Source organism: Cucurbita maxima, unplaced genomic scaffold (assembly GCF_002738345.1).
Source record: "Cucurbita maxima cultivar Rimu unplaced genomic scaffold, Cmax_1.0 Cma_Scf00002, whole genome shotgun sequence".
NCBI classification, from domain to species: Eukaryota; Viridiplantae; Streptophyta; class Magnoliopsida; order Cucurbitales; family Cucurbitaceae; genus Cucurbita; species Cucurbita maxima.
The window spans coordinates 4133246-4143691 of record NW_019272018.1 but is presented as its reverse complement, the minus strand read 5'-3'; the positions used below and the strand labels follow the sequence as shown (position 1 = coordinate 4143691).

At 34.5% G+C, this 10446-nt stretch overlaps 1 protein-coding gene across 5 annotated transcripts; it reads left to right on the top strand.

Moving 5' to 3' along the window:
* Nucleotides 1-469: 469 nt before the first annotated feature.
* Nucleotides 470-9113, top strand: LOC111499362 (probable RNA-dependent RNA polymerase 5). Of its 5 annotated transcripts, none has more exons than XM_023150950.1 (19): nucleotides 470-961; nucleotides 1059-1212; nucleotides 1315-1444; nucleotides 1653-1727; nucleotides 2005-2194; nucleotides 2859-3057; nucleotides 3134-3221; nucleotides 3385-3525; nucleotides 3814-3888; nucleotides 3996-4067; nucleotides 5014-5120; nucleotides 5925-6073; nucleotides 6162-6384; nucleotides 6727-6952; nucleotides 7111-7256; nucleotides 7376-7541; nucleotides 8323-8461; nucleotides 8557-8720; nucleotides 8790-9113. In XM_023150950.1, the coding sequence occupies exons 1-19, from the start codon at nucleotides 592-594 to the stop codon at nucleotides 9030-9032; spliced, it is 3057 nt and encodes a 1018-aa protein (XP_023006718.1). In that variant the 5' UTR covers nucleotides 470-591; the 3' UTR covers nucleotides 9033-9113. The 5 variants fall into 5 exon arrangements, with proteins under 5 accessions (XP_023006718.1, XP_023006709.1, XP_023006734.1 ...); XM_023150941.1 differs by having other exon boundaries at nucleotides 8784-9113; XM_023150966.1 differs by having other exon boundaries at nucleotides 8557-8710; nucleotides 8790-8992.
* Nucleotides 9114-10446: the final 1333 nt, after the last annotated feature.

The following is a 10446-nucleotide window of genomic DNA, read 5'->3' as shown; positions in this document are numbered from 1 at the left end:
AAAAGTAGAAAAAAAAAAAAAAAAAAAAAAAAAAAAAAAAAACTAATAGACAAGCACTCAACACCACTTTTGATTATTTATTATTATTATTATTTTTAAATTAATGAACAAACATTTCTTAAATTAAAAAATACAACGCTTTTTAAAGTTTATTTATAATTGTAGTTTTCATTAAATGGATATAAATTTATTGGATACTACATATATGAATTTGACCGCTAGTTGACTAAAAAAAAGTGACATTTAATTTTTATTACATTGATAATTAAAATTATAGAGAATAAAATATTCGGGTGTGAAAATGACGAATTAGTCCTTTAATTTTTAAATTTATAGCAATTTAGTCAATAAAATTTATAAATTTTGTGTAAATTGCCTCTTTATTGTGAAAAGTGTGGTTAAAATTTGATGAAACTTTGTATATATCGAAGTGAATATTTTTATAAGCTTTGATTGACTTGACGTTGACAATGGTAAGTAAATGAGTTTGAACGGTCGTGTCAACGGACCTACCTAACGGTGGGGTTTTCGGATGCATACTGATCATCACTGCCACCGCTCTCCGTCGAGAAGGAAGCCTGCATTGTTCTGATGGCGGATCATTTACACGAAGTGCCTCTTCCGCCGTCCGTCGAGCAGTTTCTTCTCCAAATCTGTGTGCAACAGAATCAGCCACCGCCTGATGCCAAAGCGCGACGGGCGTTAGCTTCTTTAGGAGAAGAAATGGCTCTTGATTCTCTCCGCAAAATCTCCTCCTGCTCTATTAGGAACCTTAGCGGTTTCATCATGCATATGGTTCGTAATGATCCTTGCATTTCACCTCAGAACAAGATGGTTGCCGTTTTTTCTCCGCATTCGAGTCCATCTTCCACCGGCTGTGTTTCTCAGCTTCACAGTCCTTCGACTTGCTCCGCTTCTCTGTATCAGAGTCTTTCATCTTGTCGCGTTTATAGCCCACAAGGTTCTTTGTCTTCACTGTTTGGCTTTTCCGAAATAAGTATTCTTCTGCACGTACTTTTATGCTTTGAGGGTCGACGTTAAAACATTTTATGGATTAGGAACTGCTGAGAAAACAAAGTTTGAGCCGTCAACACCAGACAAATCTGCAATCTATTCATCGTCGGTTTCAGATAGGGTACAGATTCCACAATTTGTGGCTTTGGGTGAGCTTGAGTTTAGAAGGGCGTTTTTGATATTGAGTTATATTGGAGGGTAAACACTTCCTCGCATTTATATTTTTATTGTCGTGTTAGTTTATAGCTTTATGTACATTATGCTGAAATCGAAGTGGTTCCATCCCTTTTATCAATGCAGAGAAAGCTTAGAAAGAGTCACAACAGCAGACCAAATTCAAAGTCTGAGCCAGTTGGCGATGGAGAAATTTGAGTCTGAAGTTTGGAAAGCATTTGGTGAAAAATACGTTAATAAGGAAGACAGACGAGTGGTAAATTTGATTAGCATCTCTAAATGCTGTAGGGTTATTTGCTTTTATGCCAAAACAGCGTCTCCCTAAATCATGGAGGTGTTTTTAGCTTAAGCACTGAAGATACTCAAGTTGATGCTAATAGATCAATGGACTATTTTCAAATTTCTATGAGGGTGACATTTTTCTTTCTTATGTACACACTTTCTCTTCTCTCTTTCTGTTGCAGTATGTTGATTGGGATCGTAGGAAAACACACATCTACCACTGTTATGTTGCATTGGATGGGAGTTATAGTTTCAAGGTTAGTGTATGCCAGCAGTATTTAAACGTTGTTAACATTCTTTTTAGGGTCTTTCAAATAGATGATAAGCTTAAGCTTTTGAGTTCAACAGTGATTTAACTTAGTATCAAAATAGATCTTGTATTTCAAAACTCCTATAATGTCATTTCCTCCTTAATTAATATTGATAGCTACTTGGTGGACCTTTGTGAATTTTTAAGCCCACAAGTGAGGATTGTTACAGTATTGTTGAAGAAGTTTCTGAGTTGCAGTGTCACTACATGGGATCTTTGTTCAGGGTCCATTTTTGAACCATACAAAAACTCATCTGCAAAGGGTTTTAGGCGATGACAATGTTCTGATGGTCAAGTTTGCTGAAGACGTCTCTGATAGATGTTCAATAAGCCATCCTGGTGGATCATTTTATGCTTATAAAAAGATTGCTAGAGATGGCATTCTTCTTGGATTGCGTCGATATCAGTTTTTTGGTGAGTCTTTTATGATGCCTTTTTTATGAATTCAGTAGTGGTGCTTGTTTCTGCTGTCACCTCCCGTTCCCCACCAAAAAAAAAAAAAAAAAAAAAGAGAAGATTCTTGTTCTCCTAGCTTAAAGTTAGTGTCCATTATTTTAAAGTTGGCTGTTTGTCTCATGGATTGGGGCTCTTACCCCCTGGAAGTTCACACATCAATAAAATTGTTTCTAATAATTCTTTTTCTGTTTGTCATTTCTTTCTTTTTATTACTCATGCTAGTTCATACCTGGGTAGGCACATGTTGTTTCAGTATTGAATTCTGTTCAATTTTTAAGCACCTCAAGTTTTTTTTTTTCTCTTACTTTTGTGCAAATGCATAGTTATGCTCTCCTTAACATAAATTGTCATCCAAAATTCATCATACGTGTAATCACCTCATTACATTAGTTGAACGGTCCAACGTCTTTGATATTGTTGTCTTTCGACTATTCTATCTTCTCATGGCTTGTATAGTATTTTAGTGCTATGATACTCTATTTAGACAAATGATTAAGATTCAAGTTTTAAACTAATTTTTTTTGCGATAACTGAACTTTTTATTCATTTTCTTATGCTTATATTGTCTATACATAATGGGCAATTTTTGTTCTCACTATTGTTTTGTATGTATATCGAATAGTTTTCAAAGATGGTGGCAAGGAGGAAAAAAAGAAGAATCCAACCACATCAGCAGTGAAGTGCTATTTTGTCAGAATGGAGTCAGCGGCATACTTTGATAAGCTTCAACCTTATAAATTATCTAATAGAACAATTTTTGAAGCTAGGAGTCTTTTCATGCATCCACACACGGTGTCTAGTGTCGCAAGCTACATGGCTAGGTATGCTGGTGATAGAGAATGCATTTATTTAACCTAGCAACTTCTATGCCATTGTCCTGACCGTTCTGTTATGTAGGTTTTCACTCATTCTGTCGAAGACGATAAAACTCAAAATTGATTTATCTTCAGTAAATGTTCAAAGAATCACGGATATACCTTGCAAAGTACGGTGTTCCACCACTATTACTGCAGCCTTGTGGTGGAGGGGAAGGGGATACAATTGAAAAATGAAAATCCCTCCTACACCATCCTTCTCGTAGTTTTAGTTGACTTTTTTGCTGCACATTATATTTATAGCTACTTATTTTGGTTTATTCCAAGCTGCAGGATGTCAATGGTAATGTCATGTATAGAGATGGAAAGCCACTTATACATACAGACGGGACGGGATTTATATCGGAGGACTTAGCTTTGGAGTGCCCTATGAATGTATTTAAAGGGCAGGCAAAGCATGATGCTGATCTTAAGGTTTGTGATTTCATGTTAATAAACATTAGGGGAAAAAATACCAGAATTTACAATGCATGATTTAAATCTTTGCCGTGAAGGTGAGAAAATCCATATTGTTAAGTCTTGTTCTAGGGTTTGATATCCGTTGGTTTCTTGGAACTTCGTCATCTCCTGCTACCTTTTCTTCTTTGTATGATTGTTTTTTTTTTTTTTTTCCTTCTCACATATTTGACTGGTTATATTATTCTAAAACATGTAAATTTGTTTGATGTTTATTGTGCATGCTGTCTGACATTCATATAATAGAGAATTCCTGCCTTTGAAGTATTTCAGAATAAGACTTCGCAAGTAATACTGCCTGGGCTTGAACTTCGAGAACCAGTATGTGTATCTAAACTTTATCCCTTCGAGTTTCTATTGATTATGTGGAGTTACTTCTTTGTTTTATGTAAACACTGACTTTTATTTAATTCTCTTTCCATTGGAAGCCTTTGTTGATTCAGTTCCGACTTTTTTACAACGGTCTTGCTGTTAAAGGAACATTTCTAGTGAATAAACAGGTATACTTTGTAGTCTAAGAAGAGGACCATAAGTTATATGTTTTTTGGCATCCATCTTGCTCCTGGGTTTACAGTAATGATTACTCCGTAATTATGAGCTACAGGTTATTGACCTCATACATATTGTCTTCTTGATTGTTCTAAAACTTCTCCATCTAGTATGATAATCCATTTCAGTGCCCAGAAGAAGTGAATATGATGCTTTGAATTCTAATATCATATTCACTGTTACTTTTATGTAATATCATAAAATACAACAGCTGACATCCAAAGTTTATTCATTTTCTATTCCAGATCATTTTCCAGGAGTAAAAGGACGATATCCATGAAAATGTTGATGGCTTGGATTTTTAAATATATTGGATCATATATAATTGGTGTTTCCATCAAGAAAATCTACTGTGGTATTCTATCATTATACTCATTCCTAGTAATTTGGGTTGAGAAAGGTGGCTACTCTGTTTGGAGGACATTAATTTTTGTTTTTTCTTTATTTTTTGAGAAAATATGGATGATACTTGTTGAACCTGAATAGATGTATATACTTCTTGAAGCTGAATATAGTAGGACATACAACAGTTGAGTCATGCGTTGGTTAAGTGAATCAGTTTGTGGATAGCTGTTTACCAACGAGTATTGATTTTCCGGATGTCTTCATTTTGCACTTAAACATCAGTATCTTCTATTTGGAACCATTTTTCATTTTAGTCTCACAAATAAAGAGAAGGGCCTTCATGTATATATTTAATAGTTGTCTTTGCTAGTCTTAGACTGGATTTTCCAGCTCCTCTATCCAGAGTTATCATGACATGAAATCTGAGTACGATACGATTTTATTAGTTCAACGCAATTCAAAATGTCCCTTCAGTATAGATGTAATTTTCGTATGTCTCTGCTATCATTAATCTACTGTTGTATGTTATAATTTGTTAACTTAAAATTGCAGCTTCCTTCTAGAACAATTCAAATTCGCAATTCTATGATCAAAGTTGAAAAAGATCCAAATCTTGAAAATGCTGAAACAGAGAACTCACTGGAGGTGGTAGGAACCAGGTATCCTACATTTGATTTTTTTTTTCCCAATGTTCTTTTTTGTGTTCTTTTGCCATGGTTTTGGAGTTCAACGTCAATTTCTTTCCCATTGGGCATATGATAGGGTTTATATATATTCCTTTGCACCGTTACTGCATAGTGTTAGGAACCATGACCCTCCACAATGGTATGATATTATCCACTTTGAGTATAAACTCTCATGGCTTTGCTTTTGGTTTTCCCAAAAGGCCTCGTACAATGGAGATATATTTCTTACTTATAAACCCATGATCATCCCCTTAATTAGCTAATGTGGGAATCCCTCCCAACAATCCTCAACCATCCTCCACTCGAACTAAGTACACCATAGAGCCTCTCCGGAGGCCTATGGATCCCTAGAACAACCTCCCCTTAATCGAGACTCAATTCTTTTCTCTAGGGCACTTGAATAAAGTACACCCTTTGTTTGACACTTGAGTCATCTTTTGAGTACACCTTCGAGGCTCACAACTTCTTTGTTCGACATTTGAGGATTTTATTGACATGGGGAAGTTAAGGGCATGGCTCTCATGGCTTTGCTTGTACCATTGGAAATAAGAAACTTATGCTTGTTCATCATTAAGAAAATGCAATTGATGAGGCCTTCAAAGAATTAAAATTTGGCAATTTTTTTTTTTCTTCATAACTATATGTTGGGATAACAACAAGCAACGGTGGTTGCTAAGCTCTTTAAAGGTTTTATTGCAATTTTCCCTGCAATGGCTTTTCACTTGTATTTACCTTTTTCTGAACAATGGCAGTTTCGTTTCTCTAATGATTTCTCAGTAATCCACCAAAGAGGGCATATATTTCAAGAAACTTAATAGCACTCTTAAATTATGGAGGTGTCCCAAGAGAGTATTTCATGAATATCCTTGTGGATGCTTTGAGAGATGTTCAGGGTCTTTTTTCTAGTAAGCGTGCAGCTTTAAGAGGTATTACGCCTTTTGAGCTGTTTTCTTTTCTTCTCTTTCAAAGTACTGTTACATATTTTTTGTTTCTCTCTCGGTGGCTCTCTTGCAGTTTCCATTAACAACGGTGATATGGATGACTTTCTAGTTGCAAGAATGATTTTATCTGGAATTCCTCTTGATGAATCATATTTGCAATATCGGTTGTCTATGCTTCTGAGGGAGGAGAAAAAGAGCTTGAGAAGCGGAAGGCTTCACGTGCCTGATTGTTACTATTTAATGGGGACAGCCGACCCCACCTGTACTCTTGAGAGCAATGAAGTCTGCGTTATCCTGTATGTATTACATGCATGAGATTTCAATTAGTTTTACTTGATTGTATGGAAGCATTTAGTGTAAGCATTATAATACATTCACCAACTATTTGGCTTTATTGCTGGGGATGAGAAATTGAATGAAGATAAGATAAGCAAAATGTATATTATCTTAATTCTTTTTATACAAACATATCATATTATCTTTAATGTTTTTCAATTGATTGACAAACATCTGATAAATATGATAGAATTATAACTGATAATTTACTTCTGTTACTTGAAATCCCTGCTTTTGTTTTGTTATTTTCTTTTCGTTCGTGTATTAAGTATCGACATGTTCTGTGTTCCCCGTCCAACTAGTGAGAATGGTCAAATCAATGGGAAGGTTCTTGTCTATCGCAATCCTGGATTACATTTTGGTGATATCCATGTTTTAACGGCTAAATATGTGGAGGACTTGGTACCTGTGGTGGGAAATGCAAAATATGGTATATTCTTCTCTTGTAAGGGTCCCCGTTCAGTAGCTGATGAAATAGCTGGTGGTGATTTTGATGGTGATATGTACTGGGTTTCCAGAAATTCTCAGGTTAAGGCACATTAAACCTCACACTAAGTTGTTTGCACGCACCATAAGTTGTTTTCTGAAATTATGACTTCACACTATAAATTTTGGAAAAAAATTCAATCAATATAATAGAGTCACCGCATACCTCTTCTATGTTCTTATTTTTGGAATTATTTCAGTTGTTAGAGTATTTCAGACCAGGTAAACCTTGGAGGCCAAGTCCTTCAATGGAAGTAATAACTAATATAAAGTCAAATGAATTTTCTGCGGAGGATCTAGAGGAGGAGCTATTTAAATTATTCTTGACAGCTCGGTTTCAGCCAAGGTATGTGATGGAGTGTATCTATCCATGTGGTTTTTACTTTTTAAGATTTGAGTGCGGTGAAGTTTCCCATCAATTATGTTTACTGATGGAAAATTGGGGTTATTCTGTGGTACGTTCAGTTATGCAAAGAGTGTTGCAGCTGATAACTGGGTAGCATTGATGGATCAACTACTTATGCTGGGTGAAGACTGTAAAGAAGAAAGAAATCGTTTAAGGGCAAAGATTCTCCAGTTGATCAATATATATTATGATGCTTTAGATGCACCTAAAAAAGGCGGGAAAGAGGTCAGTTCTGTTAATGATACTCTGTCTCTTCATGAAATTGTTATACTATTTATGTTCTCCTTTGTGTTTCTTGGATCCAGTGAGGGATTTGGAATTATTTATTACACAGACAATAGCTAGGTGGAGATCCATCATGGTGATAGCTTATTTCTCAAACAAAAACTTCCCTTTTCAATGTAGAGCTTTCTTATCATCCTATGAAATGATAAAAAAACAATAGGGTCTTCATCTAGATGAAAGGTATAAGATGGTATCAAAGCCAGACACTGGGCGGTGTGCTAGCGTAGACGTTGTGCCCCCAAGGAGGGTGGATTGTGAGATCTCACATTGGTTGGAGAGAGAGGAACAAAGCATTACTTATAAGGGTGTGGAAACCTCTCCCTAGTAGGCACGTTTTAAAATCGTAAGGCTGATGGCGATGCGTAATGGGCCAAAGCAGTGGGTTTAGGCTGTTACAAATGGTATTAGAGCCAATCACCAGACGGTGCGAGGCACTAGTCGGAGTAGGGCTAGACCCTCTCCATAGTAGACGCGTTTTAAAAAACCGTGAGGCCGAACGCGATACGTAACGGGCCAAAGAAGACAATATCGGCTAGCCGTGGACTTGGAGTATTACCTATATATATTTCTAGCATAAGAGAAGACATTCTAATTCTAATGTCCTCTTGGAGTGATGACAGTTTAATATTCCGCATTTTTTGACAGTTGATGTGCTGAACATGGTTAGAATGATGCTTTTGAATCAAGGGCTTTCATGTGGATTTTTCTTCCCTTTTGATAGATTGAAGTTCCAAAACACCTGAAGGCAGGAACGTTCCCTCATTTCATGGAAAGGGGAAAAAAATCATATACCTCAACATCAATTCTAGGACAAATTTTTGATACTGTTAACATGTTTCAAGAAGAATCGCCAAACATTGGTGAGTTTTTCACTGTCATAATTACCATGTTTTTGTTCACTGAACAAACTCTGTTTAAGGCTCCTAATGCATCACATCGGCTCTACAATCCTCAGAGGTTCAAAAACTTCCTTGCTTTGAAGATGAAGTGGCTGATGATACCCTGATGAAGTGGAAGTTTCAGTATGAGATGTATAGAAAAGAGATGAGGGACGCCTTGCAGCTCGATCCTGATGCCAAAAACGTAGCTGCTGAAGCCACCATTAAAAAGTACAAAGAGGTAACTTCAAAATCCAGTGATCAACACCTTCTTGTTGAATTGCTACTCATTAATTGTTATTAGCTTCAGATATTGTACGGTGCGGAAGAGCTGGAGGGCAGCCCGAGGTGGATGGAGGAGGTATACAAGGAAGCTCTTGCAATATATCACGTTACATATGAGTATGCGATGAGCCATGGGTGTGTGCGCTATTGCAGCTTTGCATGGAGAGTTGCAGGTTCGGCTCTCTTCAACCTCTGTGCCAGAAAACATTCTGAAAACAGCTTTCTTTGCCTCCCTTCAGTTATGCGTCAGATTTTTTGTTCATCTTAGTTAATAATATTATGACCATAATTAATTATACATTCACCGAGATGTAAAATAACGTAAATATTAGGGATCATATTAAAATATTTAAATCTTGATTGGGATTTGTAGTTAAACTATAACTTAAACTACAAGTTTAATCTCTAAATAGATACTTAGACTATTTAATAGGGTTTTAAACTTATAATTTACAAATATATTATAAATTTTATATCTAAAGATTCATAAATTTTAAAAAATGTCAATTAAATTTTTTTATCAAATATAAAATACAAAATTTAACAATTTAATAGATACAAAATTAAAAATTTATTTTCAAAAAAATCCCAATTTAATACTCCACCTCTGCATCCAGCTGTCATCCACGTGCCTCTATTATTTTATTTTCTTTTATTTTTCTTTTTAAGTTCAATTTTTAAGTAGTGTCTCCATCTATATTATGGAAGTCAAACTATAATATGTCGTTGAATATTGTTTTTTATACGGGCTAAATTAATTTTTGAAAAGAAAAAAAAAAAAAAACTAAAAAAACTTATAAATAAATCATTTAAATCTATATATAAAAAGATAATATTCTTACAATATGTTATAATTTTTTTGGCATAGATGGAATCATATGCTTAAACTGTTAAATGATTTTAAACTATGCGAGTGATTTTAACCTTAAGCCTATCCTTTGGAAGCTTCATTTTAACATGGAGAACTTTTAATTTTGAAGAATAAAATCATTTGTAAGTATTTCCTGGTCGAGTTATTTAATTATTATTTTTTTGGAATGGAGCATCGAAACTTTTTTTTAAAAAAAAAAAAATTAAAGAGGGACAACTTTTAAGCTAGGTTGACTTTTTTTTTTCTTAGATGATCCGGTTAAAGTTGAAAAAGAAGGCGTCTACCAATATTTGATAGAACATATCAATTTCTAACATAAACTTTCAATTTTATTGAATTCAACCCTAAATTTAGATAAGTGTTGGCACTTTTTACTTTTTAACTATAGAACTCGAGAACCTAATTAATTTATATTTTTTTTTTTGTTTTTTAATTGAATTATGCAGAGAATAATGTAATTTTATAATATTCCATTCAACTTGAGAATAAAGTGTTAGGAATCAAATTTATTTATTTATGGATAGATCGTTAGGAATCAACTAGATTAATACTCATAAGGATTAAATTATACACCGATGGTCTTGAATCTAATCTCTCTAAAGAACAATCTTTTAGTTTAAGAGTCAAATACTTCACAAGTTAGTAGTATCGATTTTATTTAATTTAATAGTTTAATAAATTTTAGAGTAGAGTTGAATAGATATATTAAGATAAAAGAAAATGATATGATATGAAAATAGCGTTTAGCCCATTTTGAAGTACTAAAATGGGTGAAAATCAAATTTGAAAATAAGCTCAATGTACTTTTTTC

Excerpts from the sequence above, each read along its gene's own strand:
- LOC111499362 (XM_023150941.1), top strand. The coding sequence starts at position 592 with ATGGCGGATCATTTACACGAAGTGCCTCTTCCGCCGTCCGTCGAGCAG. Across the intron at positions 2,195-2,858 it reads GCGTCGATATCAGTTTTTTG|TTTTCAAAGATGGTGGCAAG; the intron begins GTGAGTCTTTTA and ends TATATCGAATAG. Across the intron at positions 5,121-5,924 it reads CTGGAGGTGGTAGGAACCAG|TAATCCACCAAAGAGGGCAT; the intron begins GTATCCTACATT and ends ATGATTTCTCAG.